This window comes from Sinohyriopsis cumingii, chromosome 15, assembly GCF_028554795.1.
Source record: "Sinohyriopsis cumingii isolate HCF-2022 chromosome 15, ASM2855479v2, whole genome shotgun sequence".
Taxonomy (NCBI): domain Eukaryota; kingdom Metazoa; phylum Mollusca; class Bivalvia; order Unionida; family Unionidae; genus Sinohyriopsis; species Sinohyriopsis cumingii.
The window spans coordinates 41,081,947-41,106,715 of record NC_142975.1 but is presented as its reverse complement, the minus strand read 5'-3'; the positions used below and the strand labels follow the sequence as shown (position 1 = coordinate 41,106,715).

The following is a 24,769-nucleotide window of genomic DNA, read 5'->3' as shown; positions in this document are numbered from 1 at the left end:
ATACCAGGTTCTTGTTATAGCAAAGTTCAGAACATAGCACAGTTCTTGCCATAGTGAGGTTCAGTACATACCAGGTTCTTGCTATAGTTAAGTTCTGTACAAACCAAGGTCTTGCTATAGCAAGGTTTAGAATATAATGTGGTAATCAGTTACAGATCAAAACTGCAATATTATAATGTCAGGGAGCTGTAATGATGTATGCTTATAAAAATAAAGGCCATTTCTGTAACAGTCTTCTTTATATGGAACCTAGAGCACATTTTTAAATTACATGCGAAAATTCTGTGTACTTTTTTATCTAAATTTTGATGCATTTACGTAAGTCTTACAAGACTTTTATAGATATTAAGACATCAAACAATATCAGTCAATTCAAACTATTATGTCTGAAACATTGAAAAATCACACATTTATTACAAAGAATATTCAAAAACAAATTGGACACTGCTCAAGAATCTCACAGAAATTTTCTGTCTTTGTTTTGTTATTCCTGTTTTCAGGTTGTAGTAAAAGCAACTACAAGCCCAATCACCAGAGACGCAAATAGTAGAAATGGTAGCCATGTTTTCACAAATCCCCAGACACTGAAAACAAAATAGAAGAACGCTTAATTTGTTGCCTGCAACAATCCACAGTCAGATGTTCAATCATTTGATCTTTTAGTTTGGGCCTCGAATCACAAAAGTTTTTCAATTGGGAAAGATGACAAATAGCATGAATTATTCTTGAGGAAATCACTATTTTTGTTTATGCCAAATGTTGCATTTTGGGGTGAAAAAGTAAAACATGCATGGTCCTAATTTCACCAAAATAAGACTTCAAGTTAAGTCTAGTCTTAAGAAATTTGATCAATTTTCATTCAGATTTAACTTTCAGCGAATCAGATTGCTGGATTCCAAACTTATGTTTAAATCAAGACTCAGAAATTGAAAGTATAACATTCATTAGGTCTTCACTCAAATGTATCAGTGTATAAGCTTTAGACATTACACAATGACAAGAAACTCCTACCTTATCAGTGTATTTAGACATGACAAGAAAGAAACTCCTACCTTATTAGAATATTTATGCATGACAAGAAAGAAACACTTATCTTGTCAGTGTATTTACACATGACAAGAAAGAAACTCCTACCTTATTAGAGTATTTATGCATGACAAGAAAGAAAAACTTATCTTGTCAGTGTATTTACACATGACAAGAAAGAAACTCCTACCTTTTCAGTGTATTTGCACATGACAAGAAAGAAACTCTTACTGTATCAGTGTATTTAGACATGACAAGAAAGAAACTCCTACCACATCAGTGTATTTACACATGACAAGAAACTCTACCATATCAGTGTATTCAGACATGACAAGAAATAAACTCTTAACTGTATCAGTGTATTTAGACATAACAAGAAAGAAACATTTACCTTGTCAGTGTATTTACACATGACAAAAAACTCTTACCTTATCAGTGTATTTAGACACGACAAGAAAGAAACTGACAAGAAACTCCTACATTATCAGTGTATAAGCTTTAGACATTACACATAACAAGCAAGAAACTCCAATCTCATCAGTGCATTTACACATGACAAGAAAGAAACTCCAACCATATCAGTGTATTTAGGCATGACAAGAAAGAACCTCTAACCATATAAGTGTATTTAGGCATGACAAGAAAGAAACTCTAACCATATAAGTGTATTTAGGCATGACAAGAAAGAAACACCTACCTTATCTGTGTATTTAGACAAGAAAGAAACTCCAATCTTATCAGTGTATTTAGGCATGACAAGAAAGAATCTCCTACCTTATCAGTGTATAAGCTTTAACATTATCTAATATTATCTCAAAGTTCAGACAAATACAGCAGTAACTGGATACAATCATGACTGTAACTAGATGCAGCAGTGACTAAATACAACAGTGGCTGAATGGATACAGAAGATACCCTGGAATAAAACTTTCAGACACTTGAATACTGCACCTTATATTTGTTCATTGTCACAATACCACTGCCAGTATAGCTGGACAAATTATACCTATGCTTTTCACTCCCAGGCAAGACAATAATGAGTTTGTCTCACAATCTATTAATACAATTAAGACATCAAGTTGTATATACCTGACATATTTCCCATGGACCAACATCAGGAAACAAAGTTTCACCATGTTGTATCTGCTGCTGCTGTCATAGTGCATTTTGTTCAGAGCCATGGCAACATGGGAATGGCAGTTATCACAAAACAGATTGTGCTGAAAGAAAGTTAGTTAAAAAAGGTTTAAGCTGGCATATGTTATCAAAACTGGCTAATTTAAAATGAACATTATTGAGCTCTAAACATCTTCATCATCATCAACACCACCACCACCACCTTCAATATTACCATCACTAAAACTCTGTCAAGCATTCACCATAATGTCAATCATGGCTTATAATTTCCTTCACAATCCTGTCTTGTATTTGGTTATTTTGCTTTGTCTTTGATGTATATTCCACCCCAAAGTAATAATTCATGGACATTTCAAAAAAGCAAATGTTTTGATAAGGCCTGTTTTACCAAGAATACTCATCCTATCATATTAACATTAGGACAAAAAGCTCACTACCTCATGAATCCAGCCTTTGCCTTTCTGTCTAAATACCGTTGTAGACAAAGGGAAGGAACTCTTACCCATTACCTCCCATAAACTGAGAATACATCAAATGATGCTTGCATTTGAGGGGAGGCTGGGAGGGGTTTATTTCAATGCAATTGGGTATATATTCTTAGAGAATCGTAATTTATCAACAAATGATTTCTCTTTTGTAAACATTCTTCAATCACATTCATGTTAGGGTAATAGGCTGTTGTTGTGGGGTTTAATGCCATTTTTCAGCACACGATAGGCTACACATGGCGGCCAGTATTAATGGTGGAGGAAGAACCCGGGAAAACCCTGGAAAGAACCACCGACCCACATGAAGCTACTGGCAAGCTTTTTCACATACCCACATTGGCCAAATCATAGACTTGAACCCACGCAGACAGAGGTGAGATGGCAGTGATCCGTAATGGAGAGCGCTTTAGACCACTTGGGGCCCCAGGGTAATAGGTAATAGGAGGGAATGCTAAGGATCCTACCTCTGCCACCCATCGAAGTTAGTAAAGTTAGACCCTTATATGAAGGCATGCCTGCACTCCTAACTTGACAGCAGCATGACTAATGGTCACATGATCCATGACAACATGGCAATTAAGACAAATGAACTCTTCATACCAATCAATTTTATTGCCAAATCCTGAGAACGTGCTCCACTACAGCTCTTGAAGAGGTTGTATATCTGATGATTATCTGGGCAGCAGGCATTGGTCCACTTGACTGAAATCTTGTCTCTGCAAATCTAAATCTCAGAGATAAAAAACTGTTTGCCAGCCAACAAGCTCTATTATGTCTCAGAATGAAATGTTACATTCAAAAGTGAAGCTGAAATCTACTTGAGATAACTGATATTTTGAGACATCAGAGTATACCAAGCATTAAACCCACTTCAGCCACAATGACAGGGCTCGAAGGGTGATATCATCTTTCCAAAACCTTCAATGGACAAAAGAGTTGCCTTCTTATTCCATATGTTTTCTCTTTTCAAGTAATGCCTGAGTGCACAGGCCAAGGTCTTTTATGTCTGCTTCTTTTGATGTATCTATCAGAGAGAGATAGTTAGTATACAACAACTACAGCATGCAACCACTGATAGCAGCATATTCTTCACTAAAAAGCCTGATTGTGTCATTAGGACCATGGAACCATCCAATCTTGAATATAGTTAGTTTCGTTCCATTGGAATAGCCTGAAACTCACACTGCATGCCAGAGCTAAGGCTATCATAAAGCATGTCTTCAGTGAGGTTCTGACTAAAGGTTCTAACTGAGCTGAATTAAGGCATATCAAAACCCATGAGATATTCTATTTTGGAAATAGGGTGAGTGATTCTGGTCTACTGAAGTCAAAACTGATAGATCTTTATGGCGACCATTATCCCCTCTGAAATGATGGCAGAAAGTGCTGGGATTCATGGAGCAGTAGCCTTTGATAACAGCCTGAGAAAGAAATCTGTTGTGGGAATGAGACATAGAATCTATGTTGGGGATTGGACCAAGACAAGGAAATCCCAGTCAAGGGGTTACATTATCTGTCTCCCCACAAGGCTGGCCTCGTGGGTAGACATAATTTAACCCTGCAACTGGGATTTCAGACCTGCCAACCCTGACGAGTCCGTCTCTGTAAGGCAGCTGATTTGTTTCCTTAAGACTAACCAGTTTTCAGTAAGGTGTAAAAAATATCAATAACTGCTATTGTAAAGCTGAAAAACGTAATTCAATCATATCTACCACCACGAGATATACTTAAATTGGCATGTCCAATATACGCAATTGTGTCCTTTCCAGGTTTTATTCACAAGAACCTGAACACTCCTTTGTTAATTATTAACACTTTTCTTGAAGATTATTTTCCCTTTTAATCTTAAACATGCATCACTTTCTGGATGCCATTTAAAAAAATTCTATAATCAACAGTTTGATCATGCAGATGCTTCTCATGAACAAATATGTGGTTTTAAGCATCTGGGGTGCTGCTGTAGTGTTAGTCTGGTTCCCTGAATAATTTCACTAATTCTAAGATAAAACCTAGATCCAAATAAAACAATGATGAATCAATTATCTGGATTTTTCAGCAACCATAATTTTTCCGTAGTTTTTGCTAGTATGCAGTAAGTCTTTATTTTAAGGGTAATTTTTTTAAGACTTATGGCAAAAATGTAAGAGTTGGCAGGTCTGGGATTTCCTTGTCTCGGTCCAAGCCCCAATGTAGATTATTTTTCTCACCCAATATTTTCCTTTAAAGTAAAAAGAACTCTTCACTAGTGTAAAATATTTCTCGTCCAAATGTTTACATGTGGCTTATTAATACAAATATGTTCATAAGGCTGTGATTGTGACAGTTACCTCTGAAGTACACAGTTTATATGTGTGAGCAAAGAAAAATAACTTAAAAGTCGCAAAGTAATGAGGTATTATCACATTTAATATATGGATGCTATATGAAATTATCAATAAATAATTAATATTTCTTGCAAGAACATGTTTCATTTTCATCAGTTCCAATTCTAAAATGTTATATTTTAAATAATGAAATGATGCTGGGTACACATCTCTACTGTAGGTATACTTAGTACAAGCTGTAATGAAGAGTAGCATGTTGCATTAGATTATTCATGGGTAGTTAGAGATCTGTGTCACTATCATATATAACTCTGCTTTTACTTTGGAGGAGGTGAAACTGTTTGTGACATACTTGTGTTCTAATTAATATTGATTGTAAAATCATGCTTGTGTATGAAAGACCCTCTAAATACGGACACTAGTGGATAACCAGGTGCTGAACTTTCAAGTTCACGGATTCTTTGAAAATTTATTTTTCTGTCTTGGAAATATGACATGTGCTATAGTGAAATTTGCTTATGGATTAACGTGTTGATGGATAAATGATTCATTCTGACTGGTAAGTGCATTATTTGACATTAAATATTGTAAGTATATTTTTGATTCAACTGGGGCACAATGGAAATGCTTAAAAAAATTAGAATAAAACAAGTTTGACATAACACTTATCAGGCTGTTACTAAGTTTTCTGTAGTTGTTAAGACAGTTGGGAGGCTATAAAGTGTATAGGTCTATAGTCTATGTGCATGGATCAGTGTTTTCTGTCATAGTTCATTTCACACAGCGTTGAGAATTTTATCCTGTCTGTAACACAGTCAATTTTCAGGTCAGCGTCATTAAATGAAGCTAACAGAAAAACATTTGTTTCACACAAAATATTGAAAACTAGTTAGGTAGCTTTAGCTACATTCAATGACACTGACCTGAATATGTACTGAGCTAGGCCTGCATATATGACAAAACTGACCACGATGTGTGGAACGAACTAGCATAATACCAAAAAGCTTGACATTGTGTGCATGTGTGTCTTTGTCTCTCTTGAAATGTTTTGTATCGTGTGTTCTCAAAGATGGATTGACTTTAAGTTACTATGTTTTTGTTATATATTTGCTGTTGTTGTTGTTATTGTTTGATTCTAGAGCAACTACGTCGAGCACAGGAGAAGACAACATGGTTTCTTTTTTTTAAAAAGTAGTTCTGAACGCGTGGACACCTTGACAACTGGTCTAAGATGACTAGACTGAGATAAGAAAAGTAAGTTTAGCAAAACAGCTCGATTTCTCTGTCAAATGGGTTAGAAAATCAAACAGATGATACCGTTGGCTTTGCACCAATCCCTGCACATGTCGCTTCCCATATATGCCTTCAATGTATAGGGGCTTCTAGCTTTTAAGATTCATTCCACAACTCAAGGCTGAAATTCGTACAGTTACTGAGCTCTCCAAACCAAAGCTAGGCATCAAAGAGGAGCCAGTCCAGAAAGGGCTGAAATACCCATGACTGTGACTGTTTGAGCTGGTTCAGCTTTGCTGGATTTTCCTGAGCACATCTGTTGTTAGAACATGTAGATTGTTGATGCAGGACTGATAAATAAACAGGAGGAGAGACAAATTCTAAGTGTCATAGTCGATAATTAAACCTGGCTCAACTGTCTCACAGTTAGGCCGGCACACCACTAGAATAAAAGGTCCAGACCATCAAGACTGGTTAATAAGTGGCCTCCTATACCTTACCTAGACTGCTACACTCTCCACCCCCTTACCATGACAATGATCCTTAAATGTTGCCCAGATTCACCTCTATTAGCAGCCAAATCCCATTCCAAAACTGTCTAGCTACTTAGAATCGAAAAACCCCCAAATAAATGTGCAGTTCTGACACATCAATTTCTGCACTATTCTGGTACTAGGACAAAGCATGGCAACCACTGACCATGTCAAAGTATGGCAACTACTAACCATGTCGAAGCATGGCAACAAGTGGGCTTCCCAACTTTATGAACTGGCATCCATACAAACTATAATTTCAAATTGGTAGCTGTTCCAGAAGGATCCCTGCTATAAGCAAATCTTTGTAATGTTAATGACACAGGAATGCTACCAGTAGATATACAGGGTGATGACGCTATACATAACTGTTCATTAAAGTCCAAGGACTATCATTTTTCCATGGTAGGCAGACCAAAAGTATCTACACATAGCCAGTGTGAATACAGACATGGGAATATGTGTTGATCGAGTCTAGAGTGATTGCGAATGTGTCCCTTTTGATGCAAAGTCTGATCGATTGAGTTTTTTTCTATCCTGAACTCTGGCGTTACGCTGAGGCCAATGATTGGCCTCAGATACTAGAAATAGCCTGGAATAAAACCCTGGAGTGATGGGTTTCTGAACAATCTCCACCACCCACTTATCAATTAACAACCTGATCTACTGCAAATGTTTGGCTTTTCCGAAATCTGATGGAAAGGACAAAAAAGGAAGAGGGATGAATAAATAAAATCCAAAGTCCATCCAAAACAAATCTGACTGACTGTTTGCTTTGCTGAAGGAAAAGAAGGATCTGGTGCCAACTGGAGAGAGGCAGTGTGGTGATTAAATGACAGTTGTAAAAAGGCTTGTAGATAGAGAAACTTCAAAGAACACTGGGGGTTGTCGTGTTCTTATCTAGTGTCAGAAGTGGTAAAAGTATCTGAATGTGTACTATACCAGCATGAGGAAAAAGTCATTGGTAGCTGACTTTCCAAGAAAAAATGCATTAGAATTTCCGGCGTTGCAGATTTATTCTGAAGTTGAAATTTTCTTTATTTTCACCCAAAGCAGCAGTAGACAGCAGCAAGAAATGTTCTTCCTCGTCTAATGATGCTTTGACTTGATGGGCCTGACTCACAGCTGCAGTCAGTCAGAAACTTGAATATATACTTCTTTGATAGTCCCTTTGAAACAAAGCTGTCTGTTTCATAGTTGGATCTGAGTTTATTAAGATAGCAAGGGTATCACCACACTCACTAGGTGAGCCATCCTCATCAGCGCCAACATCTATGTCTGTGTAAAACATACCAAACAGTATAGGCAAGGCACTCTGTGTCCCTAAATGTACCACACTATTGCTCCAAATGATAAGATGCAGATAAATGACTCACTAGTTAAAATGGCTGAACAAGTTTTAGCAGCATAGACAGTTGTAGAAATCATGGCTGGCTGGCTGGCTCAGTGGCTGGCTGATTGCTATGCTTGGCTGTCAGTGTCAGAACCACCCATGCAGTAGGCTTGTTGCATTATTGATGGGTGATCATATGGAATAATTAGTGTAACGGCTGGTTCCATTACTTTATTTTCCTTGCAAGGAGTTCATCACAACTCCAAAATTATATGCTTCACATTTGATGGTTTCATTGATAATCACAAAGATGCCCGTGATACTTTATTACAGTGAAATTTAGCACCCAAGTCATAGATCTAAAGAGATTAATCAACGAACAGAACTCTGGTATGCTGCATTATGACTACAAAATAAACATAGCCCATGCAGAATGAACACTTTCAACCATATACTATATTTCTGCGAACATTTCCATGGTGAAATCACAGAAGTAACCACAACAAAGGTATAGCATAAAAAACGTTTCCATGAAACAGTGCATCTTACCTGTAAAAAGTACTAATGAATAACGATATATGCATACTGACTGGAAAACAAAAGTCTGATTTTAAAAACACATGATACAGTTGATGACAATATCCACAAGTTCTGCAATCATACAATAACATTTATGTTGCTATATCTGCCAACAAAAGCAAGACAAAATGGAACCATATTTTACATACCATCCTGTTCTTGTATTCCTCAGACGCCTCATACACACAGGTGTCCCAAACCTGGGACAGGTTCTTCCCATTTCCTGCCATTACTTTGTCTAACCTCAGCTGCCAGTATCTGAAATATGTAAATTTATCTTAGTAACTAATAAATACTTAGCACCTGTACAAAGCCTTTCTTTTACTATGGCTGTGTACAGCCTGTACAAAACCTGTGTTACTCTTGCTGCATACAGCCTTTAATGCCATGATACAAATGTATCATGATACTGATGTAACAAATTAGTACAAATTAGAATGTATCCTAATTTGTGACCTATTTATGGTCAGCCAGACTCTGTCAGTATGACTCATTACTCCTGTGATACAATATTTAACATGATACTGATGACACCATACAAAATATATGATGATACTGATGTTGCAATTCAATATGTAACATGATTCTTAAGTCGCCATACAATATATATGATGATCCTGATGTCACAATACAATATGTAACATGATACTCATTTCACAATTCAACATGTAACATGATAAGTTGCCATACAATATATATGATGATACTGATGTCACAATACAATATGTAACATGATACTCATGTCACAATTCAGTATGTTGTTGTTGTAGGGTTTAGCACCATTTTTCAGCATACGATAAGCTATAAATGGCGGCCAGTATTAATGGTGGAGGAAGAACCCGGGAAAAACTCCGGAAAGAACCAATGACCCAAGAGAAGCTAATGGCAAGCTTTCTCACATACCCATGTTGGCTGAATCCGAGAATCGAACCCACACAGACAGAGGTGAGATGGCAGTGATCCGTAATGGAGAGCGCTTTAGACCACTCTGCCACTCAGGGCCCCCAATTCAATATGTAACATGATACTGATATCAGAATACAGTATATTTATAGACTATTTCATTTGTATAGGAAAATATAAACAATTTACCTGAGTAATACTGCACAACATTAGGAGTGCAGTATAGTATAAAAAATGAATTCATATTTTCCAATACAAATATCATAACCTTTTTTTATATACTCATTTTGCTATCCTACCTGAAAGGTAATAATTCATGAGGTATCATTTTCCACCCTTGTTTGGTTCATACTAAAAACTTCTTCAAAACCCCTCAACCTGTCTTATAGACAGCCATGTGGTGAAGGGACCACAAAAGAATGAATGCACTTGAGCTCAGTGCCATCTTGAGTACAATCAAATCATCTTAACAGTCATAGATAGTTCAGGCTGACCTTCAAAGTATGTATTTTGCTGATCATATCTGCTGTCGCTAAGACAACTTGGAACCAGGTCTTATACAAACGAGATGAACCAATGACACTTCACATAGTGTATCAAATCATGCCTTATTCAACCATGTCAAAACCCATGGCAGATCACCTTTCATGACACATCACAGTTAAACAGAAGGTTGAAAAGGTCTTTGTTTAATCCTATACCCCTTCCTTCCATAGTGAGCAACATGTTTGAGTTTGTAGAATGGTAATCTTTCACCATGATGGGTGCTAACTTCTTCACCTGAAAAAGTCTTAGCAGGAAGTTAGCTATCTGTGGCAATGAATCAAAGGAATGTCTTCACTTGGAACACTGTTTGAAATTCTCCTTTCCCTTCCTTCTCAGATTAATGATTCTCTCCACCAATTGTTATAACAACTGTTTGCCCACAAGGTAAGTAACTGAGAAATGACCATGATTCCCTTGAAATTCCTATGGCCCAACATAAGGAAAGCAATCAGCACACACCAGCACTCTGATTCTCTCACTTTTTGCAAGACTGCTGGGATCAGAGGTGTTGGAAGAAAACCATAGACATCAAGACCAGTCCAATTTATAGAAAGAAAATTGACTGTTCAGGCCTTTTGGATTCATGACTGGAGAGTAAAGAGAATTTTGCTTACACCCTGTTGTAAAGAGATCCATCAGTGATCATCCCAGATGGTACCATTTGAATATTGAGGGATGAAGAAACCAGTTAGTTGGGTTGACAAGTCCGCTAATACATTTAGCCTGAACAGAATGTAACAGACTCGAGCATGAATATGTCATTCATGATACCATCTTAGAAATTTCCAAATCTGGAGGTACAGGTCTGGGAATTGTGATACCCATTTGCCTTCTGCAATAATTCTCTACAATGAAGTTCTCAGACAAAATGAGTGTCCTTTCAATATAAGATTTATAAAAATGGTACTAATAGCTGCCTCATTAGGCACTCAGCATTAAGAAATTAGTGTTAGGACTGGTTGGCCTGTTGTCGGGATAATGTAAGTGGGTGGAACATGATACCACGAGTCTGCGGCATGATGCCTCAGGGTTAGACGTCACTATAAACTGCCACCCTGCAGACATCATCATAGCAATATGACTGAAATGTTTTTAAAGCTACACTAAAAAGCCAAATCACACACACTCAATATAGTGTGCTTCAACAGAGAATGAACCTGCAAAGGAAAACCTGCAATATATCAGGTAGAGTTATTCTATTTACCGCAAGGAAATATTACTGTTTGTTTCCATGGGCAATGTTTTCATTGCCAATGGGACAATATAATCATTTGCAATGGTCTCATAAACCAGCAAGCCAGGATGATGAGATACCCCAACACCTTGAGGAGAACCAATAAGTGAAGGAATTGATGGACTTAGATGTGGTTCTTGACAAGACTTAGGATGTCATCAAGGCATATTCTTTCATTAAAAAGACTCTGTTCACAAGCATTTTGAATTATATACTCCTTAGAGGTAAAACTTTGAGATGTAATTATAATGGATGTGTCTTTGCTGGGAAGGAATCCAAGGAAGAGCATATGTGAAACGAGAGTACAACTTAATTTAGAATATAGTGCTGCTGCTATAATTGTAGAACACTAACCAGGTAGGTGAAATCAATGACATAAAGGTGGCTTTGAAGAACAGTAAAATTCTGTCAATAATAAAAATTAAAACCCCAGGTTTTATGTTCAAACCATGGGTACGTTCCCTGTGCTGGTATACCAAGTCCTTGAATATAATCAGTCTCCCACGTGACTGATGTTAACAACCCATATGAGCATTTTCCACTCTAAACAATGCAACATGAATGAACATGTTGAGAGCTGGATCTAAGATCAGCCAAAGAGTGCAATTGGCACTTGGCTGCAAGAGCCACAAGGAGTAACCTCCTAGTGTGGAATGCTCCTGACATCCACTAAATGTCAGTCTCCTGGGATGCCCATAATTAAGGTTAACATATAAAAGATAGGGGCACAGAATGTGGTCTTTATGCCTTATGACATCTTGTATCACCTAAGGAACAGCAGTGTATTTGACTTTACATTATATAGGTAAAGCTTAATTCCTCAGAACAGGATGATTGAATAGTGTAAACATGGCCTTATCTTTGACTAAATTCAAAGAAAGCAAAGAAATGTCCCCCATATGCCTGCCTTGAGAAAGTCATTCCTGTTTATTATCTGCTTCAAGATAACAAAAGAAAAAGGCATGGCCCTGGTTTATGGGCTCATGTCTGTCAACTCACAGGTGGCCTATTGGGATCCAAGAAAGCTTATATAATTATTGCTCAGGTAATGGATGTAAATAGAAATGCATCTAAAAATAACAGATGCAGTTACAGCATAGGTAAGTAATGAGCTGCTCTGTTATTGCATGAGCCACACGAGACACTGACTCTACAGCATGAGCCACACAAGACACTGACTCTACAGCATGAGGAATATGAGACTGGCTCCAGAGCATGAGCTAATGAGACAGACTCACAGCACAAACAATGAGAGACTGACTCTAAGTATGAGCCATATGAGACTGACTCAAATCATCAGCCATATGAGAGACTGACTCAAAGCATCAGCCATATGAGACTAACTAAAAGCATCAGCCATATGAGAGACTGACTCAAAGCATCAGCCATATGAGACTGACTCAAATCATCAGCCATATGAGAGGCTGACTCAAAGCATCAGCCATATGAGACTGACTCAAAGCATCAGCCATATGAGACTGACTAAAAGCATCAGCCATATGAGAGACTGACTCAAAGCATCAGCCATATGAGACTGACTCAAATCATCAGCCATATGAGAGACTGACTCAAATCATCAGCCATATGAGACTGACTAAAAGCATCAGCCATATGAGAGACTGACTCAAACCATGACTGCCCATGGGGTTCTCAGTAAAAGGGTTTAGGCTATTTGTTTAGAATGATAAGAAAAGACAGACATGATTAATTTTGTGACTTTGGCACACTGATTAGTAGATTGTGAAATGATGACAGCCTGTAAGAGTTACTCATCATACATTATTATGGTATCAGGCATCCTTGACTGTAATGTTGCCTGGCTGGTACTATACTAGTAAGTAATGATGGACCATGAAGCCATACGACATTGATCTATGATGGTAAGAACTCAGACAGAGCCATAAAAGCCATGGACTGTAAACAGGCTATGTTCTTCATTAGTTTTGTAATGGTACATGGGTGCTGTGGCACTATACATGTCATGGACTGACCTGGGTCTGTCTTGGCACCTGGGCTTGCCATGACACTTGGATACTGTGTCACTATAACGACCAGGGTCTGTCTTGGCACATGGGCCTGTTGTGACACCTGGATACTGTAGAAATATACTGGCCATGGGTCTGTCATGGTATTAAGGCATAGACTGAGGTACTATAATGGCAATAGTCTGACATGGATCTTGCACCATATGACCTGCTATGCTTAAGCCAGTGTTATGTTGCCAGGGTGGGATACTTAATCCAGGATCAGTGTAAGCAGTCTCCTTTGGCTTATCTGTTGCCTAAATGGGATTGTTGTATTGACCATGAGCAATCTATATCTAATGGTAGTGCCTGGTCTAGACAGAACAGGGCAATTCTTGCAAGTTTCATGATGTTGAAATGGGTTAGGGCAGACTGGTTCCTCACAACTAGTTCATACCTTCACTGGGTAAAGACAGGTGTGAATTGGTGTTGTACATTGTTGATCTGCCTCAAATGTCATAGGAAGTATCAATGGGCTGTCGTAACTATCCAGAATTAGTCCTAATGGTAATGTTGAAAAATCTATTCTGGCTGATGTTTATGATGCTGGGACTTGTTAAGGGGTACTGGATACCAGTAATTGGTCCCTACCAGCATCAGATGAAGCCATGTCTTGACACCTGGATATTGTAGAATTATAAACACATTCCAGACATATACTATGATTATCTTCTGCCTGTTAACCCTTTAGCTACTACAGCTGTTTTGCAGTTTCACTACTGCTGAGTGCTATCATATCAGTTACTGAGACTACTGAGGCTGTTTGCTAGGATGAATACTAGAGCATCATCAAGGCTGAAAACAGAAACTGACAATGAAAACATGGTTACATTTATATTCATTATTTCATTAGTTTTTGCTGGATTTCAGTGAAATGAAAAACAACTTACTTTATATAGTGTGTTATTCATATATTTCCACTTTATATTACAAAGTTGAGAGTGGTACCTCTCAAAACAGTCATTATCCACACATAAATGATGATGTATATTCCAAAATAGGCCCACATCTCCATGATGCTGATTGCATACCATTTCAGCCTCAGGTCTTGCTTTTGGTCCCCAATTTTCTTGACATAATTGTTTGTTTCTTTCACAAGCTTTTCCACCAGACAGTCAGGAAAAAACTTGAGAATTTTTTTTTCATTTCATTGCTTAATCCAAGCTTGGTTGTAGAACCACCATGAGAATCAAAATCATTGATCTCGAACACAGCGAGGTTATAACTCCATTGTGCAGGTAGGACTATGTCCGCCTCGTCATCCAGTTAAAAATCACTTGCATCTGGTGTTGAAATGGGTCTAATATTATTATCTGATCCATTTTCTAAGAATGATCCATTAAACTCTTCGATATTGCTTGCACTGCACTCTTTAACGTTGCTCGTATCTGAATTGGAATCTATCTCTGTTTATCTCAACTACACATGTTTCGTAAAGTGCAGAAAACACAGTGTGTCTAAACGAAACCTCTCAGCTTTCATACTTGTATCAAACTGTTGAGTAAACAGTCCACTCATTGGTTATTATAATCAAAAATATGTAAACTTTGGTACGTTCAACCAATCAATGTTTAGTTAACACAGCAGTCACTTGTGCATAGATGTGACACTGGGGTTTCAAGAACTGCTGAACTATGCGCACATTAGTGACACTGGGGTAGTAAACTAGGCTTATTGACACTGCATATATGTGCCAGTAGGGTTCACGAGCTATTTATTGGTGACGGTTAGATGCAGTAGTCGTAGCTAAAGAGTTAAAGCATGCGCACTAATAGCCCATTATGCTGACACCTGTGAATACCGAGCAAAACAACAGGTAAAATCAATAAAGCCTCACATAACTGATAACATGAAGTAGATTATATTACACATGACCTTTCTGGTCTGTAATACTAGATAGTGAGAGACAGAAAGCATACAGTAGATCAAGTACACATTATCTGAGTGAAGGCACTACAAACACACTCACAACCACAACATATGCAGTCATTTAAGTGTAGAAATTTACCATAAAGTAATGAATATAAATGCCATTAGAAATTAACTGCAAGGATTTCCTGGTCAGTAATAATATGCAGTCAAAATGCATTCTATAAACTTACTATGAAGCAGATGCTGAAGGACAATAAAAGACTACAGAATCTTCTGCATCATAATAGTATCAAAAGGTCACATGCATAAAACAGCTCAAGTACACCATTTTTTAATGAATGTCCAAGTGACCTGAGCAGGTGATGTTGTTGTTGTTGTAGAGTTTAATGCCATTTTTCAGCAAAAGATACACTATATGTGGCGGCCAGTATAATTGGTGGAGGAAGAACCCTGGAAAATCCCGGGAAGAACAACCAACCCACGAGAAGCTACTGGCAGGCTTGAGCAGGTGAAATCATTGATGCATCACATAAACTTACTGTGAAATGGACACTACTGAACAATATAAATTTCATTCGAAGTTACCTACCTGACCTTCCTGATCTGTTAATATTACACAGTTACCAAAAATGTTGCATAAACTTACTGTGAAATGAACACTAATGAACAATATAAATGTCATCGGAAGTTACATACCTGACCTTCCTGATCTGTTATTATTATAAAGTGACCAAAAATGTTGCATAAACTTACTGTGAAGTGGATACTAGTGAACAACATTAATGTCATTAGAAATTACCTGCATGACCTTCATGATCTGTAATATTGTACAGTAAGTGACCAAAAAGTGTTGCATCAACTTACCATGAAGTGGGCATTAGTAAACAAATAATGTCCATATAAATGATCTGCATAATAATACTATCCAGTCCATAACTGCAAGCCTACATTACACATTAATGGATACATGTACCAGTGACCGTAGAATGTCATAACAAAATGAGACAGACATTTATATAATACAGCAAAGTCACAGATCTAGTAAAACTTCATCTCAGACAGAAAAGAACAAGAAATAGTTAGAAATAAAGACGGAGCATTCTTTCCTTATGTGAAAACTCCATTTCACTCAGGACTGTGGAAATCACCATTTGCACTATCTCTAATTGAGCATGTATCCTAGGGGTTATCACTCTAGTCTGACTCAAACCAATGCTGGTAGACAACTTTAAGCATTTTTATAACCAAATTTTACAAGGAAGGGCTGGATTTTTGAATTACTGGCCATACTCTTACGGTAATATGATCGGATAATGTATTTGAAGAAGAACTGTATATCCTGCAGGCACGTATGGAATCTGTTCTAGCATCAATGGAGCTGAAGAACTTTTGGCATGCTGAGATTATTAAAAAAAATGTGAGTCCATCAAAACCCATACCAGAGATGCAACACCTTAACAAGACAGAATGAATGTAGTGAAGTGGAGTATAGTGATAATATTTGAACTGGCCAAAAATTACATCAGGTGAAGTCAATGTTGTTTTTTTATGTAGTGCCAAACCGTTTTCTGTGTGTCAGTATATGTTCATTCTGATATTCTGCAGGCATATCACAATAAATCAAGTCAATGTTGTTTTTTTATGTAGTGCCAAACCGTTTTCTGTGTGTCAGTATACGTTCATTCTGCTATTCTGCAGGCATATCACAATAAATCAAGCTGACACAATTTTTATTACAAAGAGATGAGGAACATTACAAGAAACATTTCAATATCTGTAGTTACTCACTTTGTTGGAACTCCAAATGCCATATCATCTTCCTGCAATCAATCAAAATCTACTTATGAATACAAATAAAGGCAGTCCAATACTGAAAAAAGAACACGTCTGTATTCTGTCAAACTAATATATATATATATATATATATATATATATATATATATATATGCTAATGAACAATCCTCTAAAACATGCAAAATGTAAAATTTAAATTAAAATAAAAGAAAATCTTCTTATTGTGTATTTATTTGTTTATTTATAAATGTATCATTTCAGTCTAGATCATGCCTGATTGAATGAATTTCTCATTTGCTCTTCATACAAAAAAAATCAGAATATTTATGGAAAACTTACTTTAATATTTTCAGTTATGATGTGTCTTTCAGCATTACCCTATCCATATCTAGTCACTAAATTCTTTTGCTTCAAGTTATTTTACAATTATGTAATCAACTATACGAAGCTTTTAGTACTTTCCTGTAATTATTAGAAACATTAACAATCCTGCAGAAAATAAATTCCGACTGAAGTAATGTTGACAACAAAATGTTGTCACCTTTTCCAACTTAAGTTTTCATTTTTTACCTTTAAGAACTTAAGTTCTAATCTGCACTGTATAGTTGGTATTGTATTGAATTACTGTCAAACCACACACTTACCTACCTACATACATATGCATAATTTTCCTTGGCAAGAAGGACATAACTTTGAAAAACTTTTATATCAAAGCAGAAGTACTATAATAAACTGAAATTTTTTAATTACAAAAATCATTCCTCTGAAATTCTGCTCCAGAAGCTATCTTATTTGTCCATTACTCCGAGGCATATTTTACTGGATTTAAATTCCCAATGTGATCATCAGCTAAATGCAAAAACTAAACCCAACAAACTGTGAAATGCAGATCACAGTGACATTTTGTTGTAATGTGGTGTTGTTTCACACTGATGCAAGATGCATAGTCATCAAGATTGGAGCCTAAACCTAAATCAGTGATGGATAAATATAGGTCACAGATGCCTGCTTTTGTGTTGATCAAGATGCATCTACTCACAGAATTTCATGATTCAAGGTTTAACAGTATGTAAGCATGGTGCAAGAAATATTTTTTGCCATGAGCTAAATGCTATGGAAGTATACATATGTGATGATGCTGATGCTGGAGGCTGTAAAACAGCTCTCCACCACTAGGTAGAGGTGGGCTAAAATTGTAAAATGAATCAGCCAGGATTATGGCTGTGGCCAGATAAAATGTCTTACTGAGACATAATAGGGTCCAGCAAAATCCCTAATGATTCCAGTAGTGGTGGCGATACCCATGTGACCAATGAAAGGAAACAGCCATCTGAAACAGAAGGATTTAATAATTACATTAATTTCTTATAAAATAAAGAATCATCATTCTGAAGCTGGTTAATGTTTTTAATTCATATCATGTTTTTATCCTAAAGTTCAAAACAGCTTTTCAATTTAAATCAATGATATCCTTTGTTTCTTCTATACCTTAGCTCTCTTCACGGTCACCATAATGAATCTCCAAATGTCAAAGTCCATAAGGGAAAGTACTACAGCTAATACTACTTCTAATGCTACACATATAAAACCAAACAAACAGTATGAAGAAGTATTTTGTAATGTGATAGGAATTTGAATTAGGTGACAACATATATTTAGCAGAATAATTTGTAAAGGATGGCAGGAAACAAGAAAGTATAGCAGCAATGGTCATGCAAGTGATTCTACCAGCAGTAGGCAACAAACAAAAGTACATCAACCAAACTAATGATGTGTGGCAGAGCAAACAGTTGACATGCATACACAATAGGATGTTAACTGATTACCATATTGTTGAAACTTGGGGAGTTTAAGGCCAAATGAGGGATATTTTTGGAAGTGTTACAAGCAATAAAGGAATAAAAGTGGTCACAATGTCTATGATGATAATTGGCAGACCTTTGGCAGGTGGAGTTAAGATCAAGACCAACAATAATAAATGATTCTGGCAGACATACTAGAGTAAGTATTTTTTGTCATGTTTAATTGTTACTGTATCATTCAATAGATTTTAAGAGGAATAGTTAAGGACAGCTTTTACACAGTTTGTTCAATTCACAGCGAAATGCAGAAACATGTCCTTTGTCTCAGTGCCAAGAAATCACTGGCTAAGAAACATTTCTATCAAAATTTGTAAACCTACCTATTTGAAAATTCAGGTTCTGTCACATGGATGTCTGGTGCATAGCACATCAGAAGGTAAAGTATTACTGGTTGAAATGACTGCATGTTTGGAAAACGATGGTAAAAAGAATGAGTAATTTTTATGGTCTATATCTTTGTTTCAATTCACAACTATCAAAGACAGAATTTTCCACAAATGGTTCTGTCCATATGCTTCACTGTTGACAAGTGTAAACAAATGTTGTAGTCACGATGTTAATGAACAATACATTTTCTTGAGATCAGGAAGTTTATACCACTGTCTCAAAACTAAGGTGAGTCACAACTGTCCAAAGATGTAAAATGGAAAAGGTAAAAAAAGACTCTGACTAATGTATTTGCTTACATTAACAACAATTTGTATCCCCCTAGACCAACAAATTGTTCTCCACCTTATTTATTTTTTTGGACTGGCAGCAGGTGGAGAACAACTTGTTGGTCTAAGTATCTCCCTGATTTTAACATGAAATAAAGGCAAGTAAATAAAAAATGCACTACACTTTAATTTCATTCTTCAATTTATGATTCTAACCTGATTGTTGCCAAGTGGCTACTAACAATGTTATCCTGTTCTTGTTTTAATAAAAAGAAGTAAATGTAAAAAAAACAACAACAGGCAGACTGCATACTGTCCTTTTCGTATTCCTCGAACAGTACATTTTCAGGAAAAACTATTTTCTGTATCTAATGTTTGCAATGTTTTGTTTCATATTTTTTTAAAGCTGAAACTCTGCATACATGTGTTCAAAGTATGCAATATCCAAAGTCACTTAAATTTACGAGAGTATTCAGCACTTTCTGAATATATCGAACAAATTTGCTACACTGACTCGCCCACGACAATATATCGACCCTGTCAGCAAAAAAACCGCGTTAAGATGTGAAAAGTGAACAAGTTGACAGTATTAGCGATCCCTGACGATGATTAGGTATGCTTTTATTGTTTAAAATGGGGGGGGGGGGGTATAAACTATAAATAGTGATGCAAACTGCTTGGAGAGTGTAGGTGAATACCGTGACTGAAAAGACGCTTTAAAACAAGCAGGAACAATTCTCTTGGACTCTTTACCAATATCTATGTAAATTTAATTCACTGCAAATCTTATTTTAGCAACGAAGTATCATTCGATTAAATACTGTACTCGAAACACTATCACTTCCTCTATTTTAATTTGCTGTAAACAAACAGAAACCAGATGGATAGTCAAGATTCGAATTTACGTTAGGCAAGGAATTGGTGTCCAGACGATACAGGTTGGGTATCTTTGCTTATTATGGTCTATTCGACCTGGTTCTTCGACCATTTTCTCAGATAAATGTCCGTCAATATCACCCTCTAGTGTTTCTATGGTCGGAGCAGCAGGTGCCATAATAAGGCGCTGGTAGTCGGACATTATTTTTCAAGGAAAACGGCCGAGAAGTTTCAACTATGATACTGCTAAAAGAACCAAACAATATCCAACTCGTACCCTTAAAGTATAGTCTGACTATACATCCCCGTTTGTTTTTACCCCGCTACCGATTTCAGTAACGGTACTATTTAATGTGATAAAAAGTGCAGAGAACACTTTCTAAATTTTTTTTTATAAAATATTTTTTTTTTGGAGGGGGACCAATGAGATGTCCCTCCACACCCCCCCCCCCCCACAAGTCTTTTTATGAGTTGTGTTTCCCCCTTAGGTTCGTGTGTTTGTATTCTTTGATGAAAGAATTTATACCAAAAATTTATTTATCTGCAAATTTTTGATGTGGTATGGTTTTTCCCCCGTAGTGATCTCTAAAGGGTTGTTCGTCTGATCTAAGTTTTATCCTAATCGGAGTCTCTTCCCTTGTTTGATAGTAGTGACCTTTGCCAAGGGTCCCTTACGTCCTGTGTATACTATGTGAGTATTTGCTCTGTGTGTGTGTGTGTTAGGACAGCATATGCGTCAAATCTGCCCTCACGTTTTCTTCTATATTCAGTTGTTTCTTTTCTAAAAGAAAAACAGTTTTTAATGAGTTATGTGTTTATTTTTTAAAACTGAAATCTTAAGTTTTGGAGTCAATAAGTTCTAAGAGAATCAGTGCCTTATATAGAAGTAAATAAAACCTACTGATTTTATGTATACACTTATAATGTGACGATTCTCTTTTTCCTCTTGAATGAAATTTTGAAGTTACCCGGATATGTTCTATAAGAAGCATACATGGTCTTTAATTCTTTATACATGCTTCTCTTGTCGTTGGGCATATCCTTGTATTTACTACCACACTCGGCATTTTTTATCTTCCAAATTTAAAGAGATATAAGATTTTAAAACATAAATAGTACATCTAGTCTATTACTTTATTTTGCCTATATATATCAGGGCTATATTTGCCTTTTTAACTATTCTCCATTTGTTTGTTATGTTTGTCCATTTCTTGCATTCTGGACTTTATGAGGCTCTTTCGCAGGCCTGGCCACTTCGCATGGCGCCTTGTGGTATAGTACTGCAACGCCTGTGTCTTTTACTTCTCCAGCATGCAGGTCCCTGTATCCCATTACTCGTCCTAACAAATTGTGGAAGGTGGAGTCTCGGGGTAAAAAAAAATAAAGGGAATTATTTTATATAGAAAAACTTGTTCTAAAATGTATTTCTTATTCAAATTTAAATGTCTGTTTTCTTAAATCTAGTTAGGGGACGAGATTACGTCCTACTTTCTTTCTTTTTGTTTGTCCGTTTGTTTTCTTTGAGACTCCCCATGAGATGAGAGATGAGGCTGAGGCAACAGCCCGTTTGCGGTACACACTCCTACGCATAACTGTGGTAATAATAGTCAATTATTTTTAAAACTACCTTATTTTCGAAATTTATATCTATATATAAAATATTGTTTCTGTGATATTTATACTTCTTACAAATTTCCATTATCAACATAAGTCTATTATTTTTGGTTTTTGTCACATTGGGCAATCGTTATGAGTTTTGTAAAATTTGCTGCTTTACACAAAGGGCATTTCGGTACTATTCTAATCATACGACGTCTCACATCTTCACCTGTAAGCTAGGAGTTGTGTATTTATTTAAAATTTATAACTTGAATTTTGACAGATCTTATTTTTTTCCAAGTTCTTTCCCAGTTGTTCTGTTCTACTCTACATCTCATTCTTTTTGTTACCTCTTCTCTTAACCACTCATAGGTTTTTCCTGTTACTGATAGTGAAAACTGGCTCAACAGTCTAATTGCCATAGCTCTTTTATTATCTCTATATTTAAACATTATTTCTTTTATATTTCTAAATTTCCCTGGCACTTCAAGTTTATTTATTAATTTATTATTTTTTCATAGATATCTCTGGTCGGTTCTTTATAGTGAAGCCGAACCAGTACCTCCTATGCTGTCCCCATAGAGAATTGCACTTTTTTTCATTCTATTTATTATGTTTGAAAGTTTTAGTAGTAAGGGACTTGGTAGTCCCAGGCTCCCTCTACTTTTTGCTCTATAGAGTCTCTTTTATCATATAATGGGTCTCGTAACTCTATATGTAGTCAATTATTTCATTATCAAGCTTATTTAAAGTTTTGTTTTCTATATAAATGGATCTAATTATGTAATTTATATTATAATACAAGCATGTTTTAGCCACTTGGGCCCACTCCATTATGCATAATGGAATTAGGGCCCAGGTTTGTGCATTTTCTCTGATTTTGTAGATTATGTGTTTGTAGTATTCTATGATGTCTTTTTTCCCCAGTGTATATCCATAGCGCTTTCACTGTATCTCTTAGTAGGTGGAGAGGGAGTCCAGGGAGGTGTCCTCCCCAGTTTCCTTTTTTTAGAATTTCAGTCTTGTCATGATTTATTTTTGAACCCGACGCTTTCCCGAAATGTTCAAATTCTTTCTCTAAATGTATAAAATAGTTTGTATCTCATAAAGTTCGTACAACCATCAGCATGCTGGACCATTTTAAATTCTTTTAGGTTTGGAATATGTATACCTTGTATTGCTGTGTTTATTCTTATTTTGTGGCTTAGAATTTCAATCGCTATTACGTAAAAAGGCATTGGTAGTGGGCAACATTGCCTCACCGATCGTTTTATGTCGAATTATTTCGTACATTTCCCAGTTACCTGTACATTATGAGGTTATTTTACGTAATAGCGTAAAAGTTATCAATCCTGTTGGCTTCTCCCTGTTTGTATTCAAAGGTGTAATCCCGTCTTATTAACTTTAGTTTCCTAAATATTTCGGAACCCCTATCAGAGTGCTAGGCACCAGGTGGAGCAGTCGCTAGCACAGCTCTCCTAGTCGCTGACGTTGATGTTGGCCGTTTCCATGTCCTTCTTGCAGACATCTTTGTAACGCAGATGTTGCCGTCCAGTCGGTTGTGCGCCTTCTGCTAGCACCACGTATATCAGGTCATTGGGAATGCGGTCTGGGTCCAGTCTCTTTACATGTCCATGTCAGCGAAGGCGCCTCTTGCTGAGTATGGAGAACATTGGATGTGCAGAATGCGCCGCAGGCATCTCAAGTAGTAGCTGTTGAGTTTCCTCTCGTGTCTCGCAAAGGTGATCCATGTCACGCTGCTTTACGAGTGTGCTGAGCATGCCGGCCTTGTGGACGCGCAGTTTGGTCTTCTCAGCGAGGTAGGGATTCTTTATGACCCTCTGGTTCAGTCTGTCCATCACTGCTGCTGCCTTGGTAATCCTGCCATTCACCTCAGAATCAATAGAAAGCGAGCTGGAGATGGTGGACCCGAGGTCTGTGAAGTTCTCAACAACTTCAAAGTTGTACCCATCGATGGTGACAGAGGGAGGGGAGTCTGCGTCCTGCGCCATAACGTTCGTTTTCTTCATACTGATGGTCAATCCAAACTCCGTCCAGGTGTGGGAGAGGCGACATACCAGCTGATGAAGTCCATCTTCCGTTTGTGATGTCAAGGCCGCATCGTCGGCGACGAGCGATTCACGGATAAGAACCTCTGTGACTTTAGTCTTAGCACGGAGACGGGCGATGTTGAACAGCTTGCCGTCTGCCCGGGTTTGGATGTACACTGCCTCGCTTTTAAGTCCTTGAAGGAGTAATGGAGAAGCATGGAGAGGAAGATAGCAAAGATCGTCGGCGCAAGGACGCAGCCTTCCTTCACTCGGCTAATAATTGGGAACGCCTACGATGTTGCGCCATTGAAGCACACTGTGCTGTGCATAGTCTCGTGGAACGACGTGACGACAGCGAGCAGCCGTCGGGGTGAAACGGATCTTCTGCAAGAGCCCATTTCGACTGTCCAGGTCAAACGACTTTGTCAGGCGATGTAGAGGGCCATCTGGTGATCGCGACACTTCAGCAACTGGCATCCTGAGAATATAATGTTTACAGTTCCCCGGCCGGCTCGTAAGCCACACCAGCACTCTTGGTAGACGCGAGAGGCAAGGGTCTGCAAGCGCGCCATAGGCGACAAAGGGTGACAGTCTTTTCGACGTTGCTAGGGAGGGAGATGTCCCGGTAGTTGTTGCAGTCGCTACGGTCTCCTTTGTTCTTGTACAAAGTGACGATGTTGGCGTCACTCACGTTCAGGG

At 37.4% G+C, this 24,769-nt stretch overlaps 1 protein-coding gene across 1 annotated transcript; it reads right to left on the bottom strand.

Moving 5' to 3' along the window:
- Positions 1–220: 220 nt before the first annotated feature.
- LOC149781672 (transmembrane protein 222-like) lies at positions 221–20,633 on the bottom strand. Its single transcript, XM_089935752.1, has 6 exons — positions 20,450–20,633; positions 18,272–18,356; positions 17,021–17,052; positions 8,803–8,911; positions 2,116–2,246; positions 221–584 (listed from the first exon to the last, which is right to left on the bottom strand). The coding sequence occupies exons 1-6, from the start codon at positions 20,620–20,622 to the stop codon at positions 497–499; spliced, it is 618 nt and encodes a 205-aa protein (XP_089791878.1). The 5' UTR covers positions 20,623–20,633; the 3' UTR covers positions 221–496.
- Positions 20,634–24,769: the final 4,136 nt, after the last annotated feature.

Coding starts and splice junctions, on each gene's coding strand:
- LOC149781672 (XM_089935752.1), bottom strand. CDS start 20,622: ATGTCCGACTACCAGCGCCTTATTATGGCACCTGCTGCTCCGACCATA. Junction 17,053..18,271: donor CTGGACCCTATTATGTCTCA/GTAAGACATTTT, acceptor GATTGATTGCAG/GAAGATGATATGGCATTTGG. Junction 585..2,115: donor GTCCATGGGAAATATGTCAG/GTATATACAACT, acceptor TTTTGTTTTCAG/TGTCTGGGGATTTGTGAAAA.